The 19177-nt window shown below is 41.6% G+C and overlaps 2 protein-coding genes across 3 annotated transcripts in view; one reads left to right on the forward strand and one right to left on the reverse strand.

Moving 5' to 3' along the window:
* Positions 1 to 10304, reverse strand: part of LOC113037142 (homer protein homolog 3) — a 53686-nt gene extending 43382 nt beyond the window's left edge. Inside the window, exons 1-2 of one of the 2 annotated variants that reach the window (XM_026193883.1) lie at positions 9811 to 10304; positions 5875 to 5920 (exon numbers count right to left, since the gene is read on the reverse strand). In XM_026193883.1, the coding sequence (XP_026049668.1) occupies positions 5875 to 5897 (23 nt within the window). In that variant the 5' untranslated portion in view covers positions 5898 to 5920; positions 9811 to 10304. The remainder of the gene's footprint in view (positions 1 to 5874; positions 5921 to 9810) is intronic. The other variant, XM_026193884.1, reaches the window with a different exon arrangement.
* Positions 10305 to 12441: 2137 nt separating this feature from the next.
* Positions 12442 to 19176, forward strand: ddx49 (DEAD (Asp-Glu-Ala-Asp) box polypeptide 49). The gene is made up of 13 exons (XM_026194375.1): positions 12442 to 12731; positions 12915 to 13038; positions 14003 to 14088; positions 14461 to 14582; positions 14818 to 15005; positions 15460 to 15600; positions 15858 to 15933; positions 16233 to 16309; positions 16495 to 16592; positions 16681 to 16755; positions 17124 to 17212; positions 17397 to 17468; positions 18923 to 19176. The coding sequence occupies exons 1-13, from the start codon at positions 12617 to 12619 to the stop codon at positions 19091 to 19093; spliced, it is 1434 nt and encodes a 477-aa protein (XP_026050160.1). The 5' UTR covers positions 12442 to 12616; the 3' UTR covers positions 19094 to 19176.
* The last annotated feature ends 1 nt before the right edge of the window (position 19177 follows it).

A 19177-nucleotide genomic window follows, 5' to 3' on the forward strand; every position in this document is an offset into this window, starting at 1 on the left:
ATGACAGCTTCACCTTCTCCAGTCTGATGTATTAGAGCACCATGTGCCCAACATCAAGTCAGTTTCATTTATAAAGCCCAGTACTGAAAAAAAAAATCCCAAATGTGCTCAAGTGGCTTTACAGATTTTAGAGCATGGACCTTCGATTTGTGGAAATGTACCCTGATTCATGTGGGAGAGAAAATATTTCAAAAGACTGAAAAAAAAAAAACTGTGTGTGAATTTTAAAAAATGCTGTCAGCTTTGCTACAGCAGGAGATGTGATTGCAAAGACTGCAGATGGTCTAAGGCCATGTCCACATGAATACATTTTCATTTTAAAATAGAATCTTGATGCAAACGACCTCTTTCCAGAAGAGTGTTTCACATTCATACCATTCATGTCCGTCTGCCTGAAAATGCACCATTCAAGTAGACCGAGTGTACCTCCTGTGCATTTAGGCAGGATTGTCATGAAAGAATGCAGAATTTCCCTGCACAATTATCACAACACAAGGTCACCGACACCTGCATTTGATTTTAAATTCAATACTGCTAGCCAAGCCAGAGATGTCTTTTTTTCCTTCCACAAAAAAGTTATGGGGTAGAAGCATGGTGCATAAAGGAAGGATAAGTAGTGACTGATCAGACACGATCCAGAAGTATCTTAAAGTTTCAGTTTCAGGCTGTGCAGAAAATGAAAATGGGTCAGCAGTGTTTCCAAATGCTTCTGCTTTAGGGGTCCTAAAACAGCAGAGAGGTGGGGGATGCTAGTGGCTGCTGATGAGTGAGGTTTTGACCCACAAACATGGATTTGTCCTAATTTCTGCATCCATCTGAAAAGGGTTAAATTCACTCTAAACGAGCACATCAACTGAGCATCACTGTTCACCATCTGTGAATTAAGACAACAAACAACAGGCAGCCTGCTGTGGCTTTGCACCCTCTGGGAGCATCGGGATTACCAAAACAGGAAAATGTTTTTGCTTCTCTTTGTTCTTCTGACAGTACTTCTCCTTTAAAGGGTCTGCTTCCTCCGACCTCTGAGAGCCAGTAGCCCCGCGTCCACCTTTCCTGAGCCAGCGAAAGTGCCTGGCATGTCGGGCAACATGACACGCTACAACTACATACCAAAATAGCACAGCTAAGTGAAACACCAGCTCATATTGTAGCTGCAAAACAAGTCCCCATATCTGTCCAAATTTCCAACTCTGGCACAAAGTAAGGAAAGCTTTGGAGGTTTATGGTTGTCACTTTAGATTTTCTTTGATTAGAAGAAGTTGAACAACTCATCAAGCAGCTCCACGGTTCACTGATTTCACTTTAACTGGAAAAACGCCCTAACGTGAACTCCAGCTCTGCTAAACAGCAGCACTGCACTTATGTGAAGGTCAGCTCCTCTTGCAGGAGGCTGACTGTTGTCACGATTTGTGTAGGTGACACAAAGCCAGAGTGTTTTCTGTATTCAGGGCATGAAAGACAGGTAGAAACACAAAGAAAGAGCTGATTTTTTCCCCCCATCGTTTCACTTTTATGTACTTTCAAGACAGCAAAATGAGGTAAGATGAATAGAAGTGAGTCAAGATGACTGGTTATTAATTCAATTATGCATGTCTCAAGAACAGCAATTAAGAGGTTATTCTCCCCACAGAGCAGCTGGTTTTGTCCTTGACCAGAGCGAGGACACAGATAATCCACTTTACTATCATTATACTGAGGGTAAACTGAACATGTTCAAAGTGTAGACACCCTGTACGATGCACATGGAGGCTGCTCTGTGACGTTACAAAACATTTCAACAGTAAATGAGCTTATATTGGTCTGAAATATCTTAATCCTTTCCTATGACTCCACAGTAATTAATCATCATTAATCATAATCATACTCTGCCACATGCTGTGCTGTATAACCATGAATTCAGACAACAACAAACTCCAATCCTCTAATGCGCATTTATGTAAAAGCTTCAATTTTTAGATGAGAAACTGATAGCCAGGAGCTTAGCTTCTCATAACGACAGGAAGCAAGACAACAGCTCGTTTCAGTTGCCTACAGGAAACAGCTTTGATGCACTTATTTCCACAGACTGTATATATACGATGGATGTAGCATGGAGGGTGTCTCGAAAGTGAAGCAAATTCAGAAATACCTTAAATCTGCATTCTCACTAAGCTTTCTCATTGGCTAATTTCAAGTCTTCACAGGTTCATTTCCTCTGGTCCACACAGAGAAAACTAAGAAAACTGTGGTCAAACCACAAATGTGTCACATTCAGTCCACTTATTGGCCAGATATGGAAATAGAAATAGCTCTGGTAGCTGATGGAAGTCATCTTAAAGAAACTGCTTTGTAGTTCTCTTGGACCCAGACCAAAACCATCTCTTCCAAAGGGGTCTTGGTGTGAATGTTTTGGTGTGCACCGAATTGTGATTAGGATCTTCACAACTGCTTTTCCAAAATTAAAATAGGCAATAAAACGTTGGTGTGTTTTAGCTGGGCTCAGGCTGAGGCTCCCTTATGATTGACAAATCACTATTGTATGACCATGAAGTTACCTCGGTTTCTCAATCCTTTACTCATTCAGTGTTTGAACAAAAAAAAAAAAAAAAAAAACTCCTTCTTATGCGGAATTTTGAGAAATTAACTGGCCACTCCTTCTCCAAAGAGTCTACTGTTTAGTTTTTCCAGCCAGTGGCTGTTTTCTTGGAAGCCTGTTTTTCACTTGGCACATCTAGCATCACAAATGTCATTGCAGTGAATAAAAGGATGCACATTCCTAATCCACCTAGTTAGCTAGCATTGACCTAGTGGGGCAAAAAAGTATTTAGTCAGCCACCGATTGTGCAAGTTCCCCCACCTAAAATGATGACAGAGGTCAGTAATTTGCACCAGAGGTACACTTCAACTGTGAGAGACAGAATGTGAAAAAAAAAAAAAAATCCATGAATCCACATGGTAGGATTTGTAAAGAATTTATTCGTAAATCAGGGTGGAAAATAAGTATTTGGTCAATAACAAAAATACAACTCAATACTTTGTAACATAACCTTTGTTGGCAATAACAGAGGTCAAACGTTTACTATAGGTCTTTACCAGGTTTGCACACACAGTAGCTGGTATTTTGGCCCATTCCTCCATGCAGATCTTCTCGAGAGCAGTGATGTTTTGGGGCTGTCGCCGAGCAACACGGACTTTCAACTCCCGCCACAGATTTTCTATGGGGTTGAGGTCTGGAGACTGGCTAGGCCACTCCAGGACTTTCAAATGCTTCTTACGGAGCCACTCCTTTGTTGCCCGGGCGGTGTGTTTTGGATCATTGTCATGTTGGAAGACCCAGCCTCGTTTCATCTTCAAAGTTCTCACTGATGCAAGGAGGTTTTGGCTCAAAATCTCACGATACATGGCCCCATTCATTCTGTCCTTAACACGGATCAGTCGTCCTGTCCCCTTGGCAGAAAAACAGCCCCATAGCATGATGTTTCCACCCCCATGCTTCACAGTAGGTATGGTGTTCTTGGGATGCAACTCAGTATTCTTCTTCCTCCAAACACGACGAGTTGAGTTTATACCAAAAAGTTCTACTTTGGTTTCATCTGACCACATGACATTCTCCCAATCCTCTGCTGTATCATCCATGTGCTCTCTGGCAAACTTCAGACGGGCCTGGACATGCACTGGCTTCAGCAGCGGAACACGTCTGGCACTGCGGGATTTGATTCCCTGCCGTTGTAGTGTGTTACTGATGGTGACCTTTGTTACTTTGGTCCCAGCTCTCTGCAGGTCATTCACCAGGTCCCCCCGTGTGGTTCTGGGATCTTTGCTCACCGTTCTCATGATCATTTTGACCCCACGGGATGAGATCTTGCGTGGAGCCCCAGATCGAGGGAGATTATCAGTGGTCTTGTATGTCTTCCATTTTCTGATGATTGCTCCCACAGTTGATTTTTTCACACCAAGCTGCTTGCCTATTGTAGATTCACTCTTCCCAGTCTGGTGCAGGTCTACAATACTTTTCCTGGTGTCCTTCGAAAGCTCTTTGGTCTTGGCCATGGCGGAGTTTGGAGTCTGACTGTTTGCGGCTGTGGACAGGTGTCTTTTATACAGATGATGAGTTCAAACAGGTGCCATTCATACAGGTAACGAGTGGGGGACAGAAAAGCTTCTTACAGAAGACGTTACAGGTCTGTGAGAGCCAGAGATTTTCCTTGTTTGAGGTGACCAAATACTTATTTTCCACCCTGATTTACGAATAAATTCTTTACAAATCCTACCATGTGAATTCATGGATGTTTTTTTCACATTCTGTCTCTCACAGTTGAAGTGTACCTCTGGTGCAAATTACTGACCTCTGTCATCATTTTAAGTGGGGGAACTTGCACAATCGGTGGCTGACTAAATACTTTTTTGCCCCACTGTAGCTAGCTGATCAGCTCCATCCTCATCAAACTATATATTCATGTACGCTGGCTATATCCATCTTACATTAATTACAGCAGTTATCGCCACCTTAAACAACAAATGTAGATGGCTCCACATTTCTGTATAAAAGGATAAAGAAGCATGATACATGTATTGAAATTGTCTTCATGAGCTAGCTAAATCCAGACCTGCTGCATCTAACTGCTTTTTCAATTTCACAAAACACTAAAACAATAAAATCCCACAAGCTAAAAAAAAAAAATCAGTTTGCTTTACTCAACTAACAGTTAAAAAGAAAAAAATGATGAAGCTGACACCAGCACCTCATTATTTTTATGATTTAAACATACAACTGATTGTCAAGGCCTAGAAGAGAAGAGAGGTCTCAACTTTTGTTTCTTTTAAGAGTCCATTATTTGTCAGTGAAGCTTTCATGTGCCTGAGGCCTTTTATACTGACTGTGTTCACTGAGTGGGCAGAGTTGTGTTCAGCCAACCAACAACAGGTTTCTGTGAATGAGGAATGCTGAAAAATATTTCAGTAAAAACAAATTTCCCACACGAGGGACTAATAAAGGTTATCTTATCTTAAATGTGAAACTCCATGTTTTAAGCTACAAGCGCTAAATTGCTCAAAGAAAGTGTTTCACACAACCCCCCCCCCCTCCCACCCAAAAAACAGAGCAAAAAAACAATGAGTTTAACTTGAGTCAAGAATATCCACAGTATATTTTTACACCACAACATTTTTTTAACATTTGTAGTTATTTTAAACACCGAGGCTTAACATGCAAAACATGCCAAGAGCTCGTACAACACGATGCACTTGCAAGACAATCCAGCAGCGCATGGAACAGCTGAGCCGCGACAAAGTGTGTGACAGGACGACAGCGTGATAAAAGGGACACCAGGTGATGACAGCGAGGGCAGCACAACATGCTGACAACATTTGCACATCACGACAAGCATGAAACCTCCACTCTGCGAATCACATCTTACAGCTTGTTACAGTTTCCACAGATACCGAGCAGAGGATTAACACGATGGGGAGGATGAGATGAGGGTGGATTTTGTTCAAAGGCAAATAAATATTTAATGAAGCAGGGATGGGAGAATTGATCCCCAATGTATTAATACCTGATGTCTTATTTTGGAGAATCAAAAAAAAAAAACCTAACTGTAAAAATTCACAATTTCATGATGTAATGGTGACATTTCCATTAATAGCTGCCCTACTTTAAATTTTACAAGCGTCCCTATATTCATACTGAGCTACTTTTTACACTTTTTTTTAAACCAAATAATATTAATAGATACCAAACTTATACCCTTTGAATACCCCAGGCGTTTGTAATTAAGCAGCTTCTGCTGAGTGAAAGGTACACACAGTGACCTAAAGCTCAGCATTAATTGGTAGGAGGTATCACCCATCCCTATCAGACAGAGCAACAACACAGAGACAGCGGTGTGTTTGTACCTCTCTCGGTGTAGCGGGTACATTTTACAGCTGGCAGACCACTCCTCTGCAGCAGAACAAGAAGGAGATAGTTCAAGTTATAAGGTGAAGCATAAAACCTGCTGATCTTACCAGCCACTGCTTCAGGGGGTCCACATCAAGAGGTTGGGACATTGTGTAAAATGTCAGTGAAAGCAGAATACCGTGATCCGCAGATCTCATAAACCCATGTTTTATTCACAACAGACATTTTACTATTTCAGGAAAAATATTAGCTCATTTTGAATTTGATGGCAGCGACACGTCAATAAGTTGGGACAGGGCCATGTTTACCACTGTGTAGCATGCCCTCTTCTTTTAACAACAGTCTGTAAATGTCTAGGAACTGAGGAGGAATGTTGTCCCATTCTTGTCTGATACAGGACTTCTCAAAGTGGCTTCTTTCTTGTATTTTTGGTTTCAAGATGCTCTAATTGTTCTCAGTTGGTGAAATTTGGTCTCTACTGCAGGCAGCTCAGACTTCTACTATAAAGCAATGCTGTAATAGATGCAGTGTGTCGTTTAGTATTGTCTTAATGAAATATGCAAGGCCTTCCTTGAGAAAGACATGTGGATGGGAGCATTATATTGCATGTACACTTTTCAGCATTATTTGATGCCTTTCCAGATGCACATGCTGCCAATTCCGTAGGCACTAATGTAGTGATGAGTGCTGATAACAAGCCGGATAGTCCTTCTCCTCTTAAATCCAGAACAGTGTCCATGTTTTCCCAGAAGAATTTAAAATTTTGATTTGTCTGACCACAGAACATTTTCCCAGTTTTCCTCTATCCATTTTTAGTGAGCTTTGCCCAGAGAAAATGGCAGCATTTCTGGATTATGTTGACATATGCCTCTTCTTTGCATCATAGACCTTTAACTTGCATTTGTGCATGCAGACAGTGATTTCTGGAAGTGTTGCTGAACCCATGCAGCGATTTCCATGAAAGAATCATATCTGTTTTTAATGCAATGCTGTATGAGGGACAGAAGATCATAGGCGCCCTGTATTGATTTTCAGCCTAGTCCCTTGTGCACAGCGATTTCTCCAGACACTGAATATTTTTGAATTATATTATGTACTGTAAATGAGGAGACATTTAAAAGTCTTCATATTTTTTCATTAAATGCAGACCTGTTGCCAAATGTCATTATGGCAAAATGTTGTTTCCTTTCAGTAACACTTACTTTTTCAGCATTTTGTTGCCCTGATCCAACGTTTATGAGATGTTTTGCTGCCAATAAATTCAAAATGAGCTAACATTTTCCATGGAAGAGTAAAAGTGTTACAATTATTTGGAACTGGGGAGGTTGTTGTACTTATCAACAGTACCAAGAGAACATGATCATATCCTGCACAAAACACTTCAAGGATCATAAATAAGATAAGATAACCTTTATTAGTCCCACACGTGGGAAATTTGTTTGTGGTAAAAACAAAGAATTTCATTTAGGTTAGACCTGCTTAAAAACACACATGAAAAAGACTTACACTTAAGACCACAGCTCCATTTAAAAATAGTACTTATACATAGTTCTTGTGTCATTAACACACAATAAACCCATTCATTAGGCTCCTCCAAATGCTGCCCGAAAATGCAGATTTTCTGAACCATTTTTAATGTATTGCTGTTGCCGAGCATTGATGTTGAATTAATAGAAACTGGTCATAAACTTCACCCTGTCTAAATCTGCAGCCTGTTACCTCAAGCTAGAAGGTGTTCATTATATCAAGACTGCATCTCCATCCATTTCCAGGCTACCCATGTCAGAGGATAAGAACAAGAACTCCAAGACAAGCAGCACGGCTTGAAAGCACCTGTGTGAAAATTCATTTGGTTTATGGACCTGAAGCGACTCTTAATCAAGACTCTGCTCCATCTGTCAAGTGTGCAGAAGAGCTGCAGGCCGTCTCTGGATATTATGAGTTCTGCAGACTCCTGTTTGAGAGTACACGGTGGCCCAGTGACTAAATCTAGCTTTTTTTCTCCTTTTTTGCCATTTGGCCCAGGTGACTGAATCCTGCTGCCTCTCTGCTGCTCAGAGGGATGAAGCAGAGTTGATGCCTGGCTTAAGCTCTGACAGTGAAAATGCATCAAACACAGGCCATCGGAGCAGATGTTTGCTTGTTTGTTACTGTCAGAGGACCATTTCCCCGCTGGCATCAACAGAGTGGATACAGTCTACTTTAAGCTTTTAGCGTTGACACTGTGGCACAATGCCACGCTGACTGGGGTTGGGTATTTAGTTCCTAATCTGACTTTTATTGACAGTAACACATTCCAGTGCACCCTCTCCATCTCACACATGGAAAACACGACAGCAAAAGAAACATTTGTGGTTTCAAAGCCCTGAAACCACAAATATTTCCATGACTTTGAAACCTCGAACCTTCAAACCTAAGAATTGAATGCGTGGGTGCTTTACAGCAGTTTGCAATCACTTTGTAAAAGTACTCCAATCACTGCACTAACACAAGTGAAATATTACAATTCATACTGGAATTTCAGGTATGTATAGCTACTTGTTGTTGGCCAGTTTACTTTATTTATTTTTTTAATGGTAATTGTAAACAAAAAAAGAAAAGGTGCCGCTCAGGTGCGTCCTCGGACTATGCCCCGCCACATAAATGTTAACCTGACCAACTCAATTTTGGCCCTGGATCCAACCAAATAAATAAAAGAAACTATTAAGCTCAATGAAAAACTGTTCAAATCTGAGTTTCCTGGATGACAGTTGTCTTACAGTGCAGATTTCTAGTCTTTTCCATTATCACATATTTTCCATCCATCTTCTTCTGACTATCTGGATCCGGGGTCACAGGGCAGCACTTTTAGCAGATATGCCCAAAAGTCCCTCTCCTCTCTCCAGACACCTCTTCAAGCTCGACCCTGAGGCATTTCCAAGCCAAATATTTTGCTGGCAAGAAAATAAATGTTCTTGAAATGTATTTTAGATCACATTTTAGCTGTATAGGAGCACACGTTTTAGGAAACGGGGTCTAATCTGAGCAGTAAACGGGTAAATGTCGGCACTGTTGCATTACTGTGCACTGAGAACGATTACATTAAGTAGTTTAGACTGCAAATAAATAGAATGTAAAACCACAATAATGCAATAATGCAGTGAAATCGGATCCTCCTGCGGGTGCCAGCTTATCGTGGCGCATCAGTGAAATCACATTAAAGATAAAAGATGATGCTCTCGTGCTTTGCATTCATTTAAGGAGCATCTTAAAGCGCCATATAAGTCTCCCAGAGGTTGGAAGCTAACAGCTTGGACTCTGGTAGTGGGAAGAGGGTTCAGGTGTATCTGAAGCCTAGCTGGAGACCTGCACGTATAATTGAACACACGCAAACACACTGACAGAGTTAATGAGATTGAGCGCAGCATGACACCAACAGCATCCCAATAAAAGCCACCCAGGATCCCCTGCAACAGAATCAGCCTGCAGACTCGCTCTTCAGTGAGGAGGAACAGAATAGAGGAAGTCTCAGCAGTTGGAGCATTTAAATGACCTCCGTGTGCGTCATCATAAAAAATTACCATTACTTTTAAACAAACCGCCAGCGTGACAGCCAGACGGTTACATGTAATGCGATTATCTTCGTTGGCACAGCGGTCAAAAAAATAAGAGTTTTGATCAAAATAAGTTGGGATCTACGTTTCAAATTAAAGACTCCTTTCTCGCTCAGCAGCTACCGGGATGTAAACAAAGAAAACAGCAGACTGTCACGTGTGAACTAACGGTAGAATTGCTCCAAAAGCTTGTACAAGATGCCGTCCAACGGAATCAAAAACCCACGTCGTCAGAAACGAAACTACTTCGTCACAAAGTTCACATTCAGCTTTTCTTTTTTTCTTTTTTTAAATCAACACTTGAAGAGAAAAGATTTCAGACACAAAACCACAACTTACCCCATGCTCCGAGGATTTAGATGTTATTTTGGAGGTTAAATCCACTCCTAATTTCCCTCTCGCCAAAAAGATTTTTCCTTTCCTAAAACCCTGGACGTAAGTTACATTTCTGAAAAAAAAAAAGACAAATCACTTCCGACTCCAGATTCCTCCAGTTTCCCCTCCAACAGTACTCCTCTCCGCTCAAGTCAGTTGCACTCCAGCCCGCCTGCCCTTCTTTGTCCGCGGGGTTTCCACAGCCAAGAACACCGCGAAACTGTCGTATCCGTGCGTAATTACGCACCGCGAACGTTTGGCTCTGCTTTGCGGCTCGGACAGACGGACGAATGTCGATGAAAAGTCGGGCAGCACAGTGCTCTTGGCTCAAACCTCCTCCAGGACTTGTGTGCTGCGCTCCCCTCCTACCACTGTGCCAGATCACACTGGGATTCCATTCAACTATTTCTGTGGGACCGCGGGGTCTCCACAGTGCCATCTAACGGGCTCCGTGGAAATGACTCCTCATTATTCCGACTGTTCATTTATATGCCAGAATAAGAACTATGTCAAAATGACATAGTTATAGCCTTAAATCCCCCGCCCCGATAGCTATTTACGACAAAAGCTTAAGCAAACAATCAGTCATGATGCGCACTGCTGCACTTGATGTGTTAATCTCATGTCAAACCAGATTATGGTGAGTATGGAGATGTTTATAAAGAGCTATATGGTAATCCCAATTATTTCAAATCAGTATAGAAATGTACAAATATATGCCAGATTAGATTAGAGCTTTTTTGTTTTGTTTTTTAAACTCAGATGCAGGCATTAAGCCTCTGAAAACTGAGAGCAATTGCTGTAGTTTTTATAGCCATATTGGATCTCCTGAGACTAAGTCTATTCACGCCCTCCTTTGTTGTATTTTTCCATTTCATAATTTGCCAAATGCTTTCAGTGCATCGCCGATCTGGGATATAGACAGGTCGGTTAAGTGCTACACAGTCGGTTTCTTTTTGGAAAAGCAAAACTTGTTTGCACCATTTTGCTTTCTTGTTAAAGTTCTATATTTCCCCCTAAAAGTGCTGGAAATATTTCTGTGTGCTTAGAAAGAGTCTCCACTGATTTATCTGCATGAATATAGGCTGAACATGGGAGACTGGAGCCTCAAGTGTGGTGGAAGAGCAATGGGAGCGCTAATCATGTTGCTCAGTGGGCTGTTACAGCGATGCAGCTGACTGCGCCTCTGTGCTGCAGGGAGGCAGCAGGGAACATCGGATCCTCGCCTTTGCATTCAAGCAATTTTCCTTTTAATTTAGAGAGACACTTTTCACTCGGTCCAAGGCAGTTTGCAGCACAGCTGGACGGTCTGGACAGGATGGAGCTAAACCTTCAGGCCTTTGCCTTTATCACACAGGGCATTAATCACCTCTGGCAGCCCGGTTTACAGACACAGATGGGTTTTTCTTGGTGAAGCTTCTTCTGCCTCTCTAGTCAAGCAGTAACTGAATTAACTCACACTGTCCTTCGCAAGCCCACAGTGGCAGGTGAAGAAAATACTCGCATGATCATCTGCAAGACATTAACAAATAAATCTATGCAGAGAATCAAATCTTGGATTTTGAAAGGAGATTCTGGAGTTTTCCATGTGAGACTGCTGCAGTTCTGCGCAGCGCAGAAGCACAGAGAGCCAGGAAAAAGTCAAGGTTTAAGTTCAAGGTTTATGCCCAAGCAGATCAGGATACGTGGCTGACTGCAAAGCCTCTAAAACCCACACGGACCACCTTCTGATAATAAAAAAACATTTTCTGACTGATGTGAAATTTAACAAGTTCTGACCAGAGAAAGTGTATTTTTATGATGCCTGTGAAAGATTCCCTTCATCTTGCTGGTCATTAATCACACGTGACAATACACCACGAAGCGATCAGTCTGACACAATCTGCCACATAGAGAAAATAACAGGTTTTTATCGATCTGAAACTTTGTCTCACTTCATCATTGTGACGTGAATGGCGAGAACTTTACGACAGGTGATCTCTCAGAACCCTGAAGGCTTGTGTTTCACAATAAAAACAAAATCTTAGAAATCCGGGTAAATATATATATTACTGTAAAGATTGGGGATTTACAGATAGGCACATTTTATTCAATATTTCCTTTAAATGTGCGCTGCAAAGACAAAGTAGAGACAGCCCAGCTCTACAATGAAAATGCTGAGGCTCTGGCAGGTTCAGAGGTCAATACAAATCTGTAGTGCTGGACACAAAGAACTCGAAACCTGGCAAAGCGTCAAGCTCCACTACGTGTGCATATTTCTTTGTGAATATGCAACGTTTAATTAAACTGAGTCTTACAAAGGGGGCCCAAGGTCTCATATATAGTTTCATTACATTACATCATTATTTAGGCACATAAGAACGCTCTGCATGTTCCTGCTTTAATTTTAATGCGTTAAAAACGCTGAATGATGCGCATGTCACAGAGAAACAGCTCATATATGAAGGGTCAGCTTTAGCATCGTTCCAGAATAGATGAGATTGGATTTCTGTGGGGACAGAAATAAATTAACCGATCTATCAACTTTTTTTTTTTTTGCTCCACTCTCTGCTTTCAGTGTCGTTCGCTACACCGACCAGGAGATGGCAGCAACGCGCACTTTCCTCCAGTGAAGAAGACGCATTCTTGTTACGTAATCAGAAAGCGCCCGCGGACCTGATACACGAGGATGTGTTAGTGTTTACTGAAATAAGAGTATTTTAGCGATTCTTTTATCAAAACGCGTCCACAGCTGATCTCACCGAGCTTCAGAGGACGAGGTAAATCAGAAATGGGCGACTTTTCCTCCCTCGGTCTGTCAGACTGGCTGGTTAAACAGTGTAAACAGCTGGGAATCAACAAACCCACTCCAGTCCAGGAAAACTGCATGCCAGCTATCCTCCAAGGTAAGACGGGGCGGGGATACTGTCACATATATGCTTGTAATACCTGCCGGAGGATCTCTGAGTAACTGTTAAGCTGGTGTTGAGGATGTCTGGAAGACTTTCTCTGTTATTTACACAGCGGAGGTGGACTTCCTCGGCAGCTCTACATTTGCTCCATCACTATTGAGGTGTTTCTTTCCACAGGTCGGGATTGTATGGGCTGTGCCAAGACCGGCAGTGGGAAAACAGCAGCGTTCGTGTTGCCAGTGCTGCAGAAACTCTCAGAGGACCCGTACGGCATCTTCTGCCTGGTGCTCACTCCTACCAGGTCAGTGCAGGGGACAGATGTGAGCATCCAGAGTCTCAGTAATGCCTCATCAGACAAGCTGTAATAATGTTTTTTACCAAGGATATTTCCTCCATGTTTGTATTTTATTTTAGTTCGTTTTCAAGTTCACAAAGTCATTTTAATTAGTTTACAGTTTTCCAAAAGTCTAGCTAAATTTAGGTAACTAACTTCTTTCATATCTAGTTTTATTATACATTATAATAACCTCGATGTACATTCAAGATTCATGGTGATAATTGAGAATCACTGGGTTGGTGCATAAATACTATTTTGTGCTGTGTTATCTTCATTTTCACAGATTTAACTAAAGAAATGGGAAAAAATGTGTTTTTAATTACAGGCAGCTGGTAACAAAGTGCTTAAAGATTCGGTTTAAAATTGCTTCGTTGATCAGCCTGTTGTGTGTAGTGTTGGGCTCCTAGTTTTAAAAAAGCAGTACGCGTTGCTCTTTGCTTCTCTTAAAAGTAATGCAGTACTTTGCTTAGTTGCACGTCAGAGAAAGTAATTTGGTAAACTGCTTTTTTTCTCACAGGCAAGTTACTCTGTAGTAATTATAACTGCAATATGATTACTGAATTTATTAGAGTTACTAAGTTACTGAAAAATCTAATGTTATTACATTAACACGTTACTTTGGAGCGTGTTATTCTAATACTGGTTCATCCTTTGAGCTAAGTGTCTCCTTTATCCTTGAATGAGTCATAGGTCAGTGTTGGCTTAACAAACCAAAAACATTCATCTGAAAATGATCAGTTACAAGGACTAGAGTGAAAATGAGTGAAAAGCAGGCCAATGAGTAACTCTGAAAGACCTTCAGAAAGCCCAAAGAACTATTGTTTAAGACCACTTAAAAAAAAAAAAGAAATACGAGAAAGTCTGATCCTTGGAAACAAAATATAAAGAAATGAGGGGTCGTTCAAGATTTTTACACACATTTTTACAGGGAGCTGGCCTATCAGATTGCAGAGCAGTTCCGAGTCCTGGGGAAACCTTTGGGTCTGAAAGAATGCATCATCGTCGGTGGAATGGGTAACTACTTTCTTATTTCTGGGTTGAGGTTTTTGTTTTTTTGTTTTTTGCAACAACAAAAAAAAGAAAAGAATAAACATCAGAGATTCTTTCTCCCTGAAATCTCTCATCAGTATTTTTGAAGCAAATAATTGAGCAGCTGACCTTTAATCAGAGTGTAAAAATGTGCCAGATTTACCTGTTTCTGTTGTGCTTTGAGTGAATTTATTCCACCTGTGCAGAATTCACAGTTCACCGTTAAAGGTGGGAGTCCTGCTCAAAATGTGATGATGCTCAGCTGCAGGAACCAAACAGTGTTGCCATTTTCCATGAACTTGGTTTGCTTTTGTCTGATACTCGTGCTCTGTGCTGACTCTGCTGTGTTGTGGGCAGACATGGTGACCCAGGCCCTGGAGCTGTCCAACCAACCACATGTAGTCGTAGCAACGCCAGGCCGACTAGCCGATCACATCCGCAGCTCCAACACCTTCAGCATGAAGAGGATCCAGTTCTTGGTGAGTTCACCGAAACTCCAGATCCAATGATAAGATTATTGTTATTACATAAACTTCTGTTTATATGAAGTACTTATGTCACGTACAAGTTGTAATCTTTCACCAGTGTGCACACTGTTTAGTATTTTTCCACCTTGTGGAGCCACAGTTAGATGTTCAGTAACTGTGATGTAATTGGATATAATATCTCCTGGTTTTAGTGACTGTTTGTGTGTCTCCTTTTTGTCTGTGGCAGATTTTGGATGAAGCAGACCGGCTGCTGGAGCAGGGCTGTACCGACTTCACCAAAGACCTGGAGGTGATCCTGGAGATCCTGCCGGCCAAGCGTCAGACGATGCTGTTCAGCGCCACATTGACCGACACCCTGCAGGAGCTGAAGAGCATCGCCATGAACGAACCGTTCTTCTGGGAGAGCAAATCGGAGTGAGTGACCTGCATCTGTCTCGCGATTTGCAGGTTATTCATGGTCCAGTGAGAAATCGAATAAAACTGTTAGCAGGGTTCAGATTGGGAAACGGCGTGTGCAGATTTTCACCGGATACGTTCACAGAAAACTAAAAGAAACGATGTAAAATGTGAAAGTGTGTACAGAATAAAACAGCAGCTCAGCAGCTGAGCTTTATGTTCTCTGTTCAGCTTTACATGTTTTCTCCTCCTGGTGAGGTTAAATCTGTTTTCTGATCTCGGTGGGCAGAAAAAGGTAATAGAATCTAACTGTGCATGAGCGCTGTGTCACAGAGGCTCCACAGTGTTCAGTTGTTTCATCACCTGATGTTTCTGAAGCCCCGTCACCTTCAGCGATGCTGTCTGTTATATTTTTGAAATATCAAATCTAATCAGTGGTCAGTGATTTATCTTTTGTTATTGATGTTGTCAGAACACGAACGGTAGAGGAGCTGGACCAGAGATACATCCTCACTCCAGAGAAGGTGAAGGACGCCTACCTGGTTCATCTGATCCAGACATTCACCGATGAGCATGATGATTGGTCCATCATCATTTTTACCAACACGTGCAAGTAAGAAGCCACGAGGGGTTCAGCATCCTGTGTGCACATTTACAGATTAAAGCAAGGCGGTGCTGTTTTATGAAGCACAGTCTGGACTGTGATCATTAATTTTCCACATGTTATAACATATATTTGATTTAGAAGAGGAAAAAAACGATCATATGAATGATGTAAAACTTCTGCGTGCAGGTCTTTGAGTGTTCTCGCCTTTTTGTAGCTGTGGTTATGCTCACGTCGCACTGAATACATTTTCTTGACCAATTCAGGAGCTGTCAGATCCTCACCATGATGCTGCGGGAGTTTAACTTTCCAACCATCTCTCTGCACTCCATGATGAAACAGGTGAGGCTTGTGTGAACAGCAGCAAGGGCACAAACTGACATCAGCAGGGGGCCTGCTGAGACATTTTAAGGGCAGCTTCTTTGCAATGACAGCTGAGTGAGGTGCAGTCAATTAACTTTGCACCTACAAAGCATTTGACTTTGCTTTCTGTGTTGGAGATTTCACAATTCCTCAGAGGTCCTCTACAAATATCTGGGAATTATATTTGTGTCATTAAAGGGACAAAGAGTCTGTTGAAAAGCTTTTTATAGCAGATAAATGAACCCGCAGAATAACAGACTGTGCTTTTTGTTCTTCAGAAACAACGATTTGCAAACCTCGCCAAGTTCAAAGCCAGCGTCTACAAAATCCTGATAGCGACTGATGTAGCTGCCAGGTGAGAATGCACGCAGAGCATTGGAAAGAAATGAAAAGGCCACATTTTTATGACTCTAATCAACAAATCTGACACAAACATTATGTAGTGTGAGCCTGTTTAAGGCTTCTGTCACTCCTCAATGGAGACACCACAAAGCATTTCAATGCAGAAACATGCGTTTTCCTGTTACTTCCCACCCACAGGGGTTTGGATATCCCAACTGTCCAGGTCGTCATTAATCACAACACCCCCGGCCTTCCCAAGATCTACATCCACAGAGTCGGGCGAACAGCCAGAGCAGGTTTTGTTTCTGGTTCTTTTTTTCTTCTGAAATCGTCTTCCTCGCGACATAAACACCACTCATACACTGTGATGTTTTCCTCCTGCAGGGAGGAACGGAGTGTCCATCACGCTGGTCACGCAGTACGACATCCACCTGATTCACTCCATCGAAGAACAGATTCGTAAGTCGCATCTAGGGCTCAGTTTAAAGACCTGTGAATAAAGCTGGTAGGAAAGCTGCACCTCAGGATAGATTGTAGTCCATCGGTAACATTAATAAGTAAAACATGTAAAACTTTTGACTTTTAGAGATTGTATTTTATCTTAAACTTGGATGTTTGCACAATTTCTGATTGCAAAAGAGATTAGATAATGATTTTTGCTTTTTGAGATCTACAGCTCATCACCATCTTGTAAATATCACAAAGTGTGTGTGTGTGTGTGTGTGTGTGTGTGTGTGTGTGTGTGTGTGTGTGTGTGTGTGTGTGTGTGTGTGTGTGTGTGTGTGTGTGTGTGTGTGTTTAAACACTGGCCTCTCGTCTTCTTACAGAAACCAAGCTGAAGGAATATCCTGTGGAGGAGAAGGAAGTCCTGAAGATCCTCACCCAGGTCAACGTGACCCGGCGGGAGTGTGAGATAGTACGGATGTTTTATCACTTATGCTCACCTCTTGCTTTTCACTGTGCTGAATCCAGTTAAAGTGGAACATCGCTGTTGTTTCACACGATGACTGACAGTCTGAAAATTGTCCCGTTAGTCAGGGATGCCTGTTTTGAACCTGCCTCACCAGTTAAGTGTTTTCACTGTAAACTCCATGTTGCAGAAACTCGAGTCAACAGACTTTGATGAGAAAAAAGAGATCAACAAGAGGAAACAGCTGATCCTGGAGGGGAAGGTGAGTGCAGCCTCTTAGTGAACTATTTAAACATTATTCTGTTTTTGATTAGAAGCATCATTATTATATTTTTAAGTCGAGTTGAACGTCTGAACAACAGTGAGGCGTTATTTTCCAGATCTCGGGGTGACTGCTACTTAGGCAGAAGGGACAAAATAATTTTAATAGTTTGATATAAATAGTAAAACTAGACTAGAGTCTATGAAAGGTCTGTAAAAAAATAAACAGCTTCTTATAAACTCTGAAATTTTTATGAGTCATGCTTGATGCCTTTTACTTCACATTTAAGGTTGATTGAAGATCATAAACATTCAGAACAGCAGCGTTACACATCAACTCGCCAAAACTATGAATACGAGACAAATTAAATGTTATCCAGTATTTGACCGTCTCCTGATGACATCACCTACTCCTGAAGGGTGAACGGCAAAGCAAGATTAATGACTCGGTGAGCTCTTTTTACCGGGCTAAATCGCCATGGTAACTTATGCTGAATACATCACCTGTGCACGATGTTTTAGCCAAGTTTTAGTTTAAAATGAGCTGGATCTTTTTTTTAATTATTATTTTTCATTTATTTACAGGATACTGTGTGATATAGATTATGAAGGAATAATATATGCAACTAAAATTAGAGCTAGCTATAAAGTTCCACCAGTGCAAACTGTGTGTAAGTCTTTTATAGTGCTGTAATTGCAGCTGCTGGAGCAAAATTGACGATGGCATTTGTCACAGCACACAATATTTTGCTGCGAGGCTGTCGGAAAGTAACCTGTGACTAAATACATCCAGTTTAAAGTTTCGGAGCTCTGATGTTCACCTGACATAAAGAAGTGAAGCGCAGGATTCAAGTAAATTAAATCAAGTTGAAATGTTTTTATTTGACGAGTCTGCCTTGCAGCAGTGTTGCATTTAACTGTTACATTTTTTTTTTGTTCTTTCATCACCGTTGTGATGACAACGTAATGTAACAGTAATGAGAGCCCACACAGAGCATGAAGCAGAGAACATTTAATAACCACTCTGTCATCTCTGATTGGGGTTCTGTATCTTGTCAAGCCAGCGACTACAACACAGCTGTGGTCGCTGAGGGTCAAAGGTTACGCTGCTCACACTCACAGGCAGTAGCTTTTTGTGGCCATGTCTACTTTTAGTATGGATTCTCTACAAGAGAAAATCCATCATAAGTGTCCAGCGCCCTTCTGCAGCGGAGAACTGATGGAATAACCAGTACGTGTTATTACGACCATGTGCATAACTAGCCTGTGTGAAACAAGCCTTTAGTAGCAGTGTGATGTTTTGGCTGCACAGGTGTAATGAATATGGACACACATGATAGCAGCAGGCACCTCTCTATTCACCGTGTTTTAAATAGAGTGCCTAAAATACCTGGTACCTGCCCTACGGTGAGTTTGGCATTCTGGTATTCAAGAAGTCATTTCCTGCCATTTCAGGATCCAGAGCTGGAGGCCAAAAGGAAAGCTGAGCTGGAGAAGATCAGGAGCCAGAAGAAGAAGTTCAAACAGAAAATCCAGGAGAGCATTCAGAAACAGAAACAGCTAAAAAAGAAACTGATGAAGAGAAGACAGACGAAAAAGAAAGAGGCGGCGCAGGCAACTGCATGAAAACCGCCTCATGTATATACTGCACACTGTATAATAACCTGTAATATTTGTACCTGCAAATAAAATTCAAGCCACAGAAACAAC

This window comes from Astatotilapia calliptera, chromosome 15 (genome assembly GCF_900246225.1).
Source record: "Astatotilapia calliptera chromosome 15, fAstCal1.2, whole genome shotgun sequence".
NCBI lineage: Eukaryota > Metazoa > Chordata > Actinopteri > Cichliformes > Cichlidae > Astatotilapia > Astatotilapia calliptera.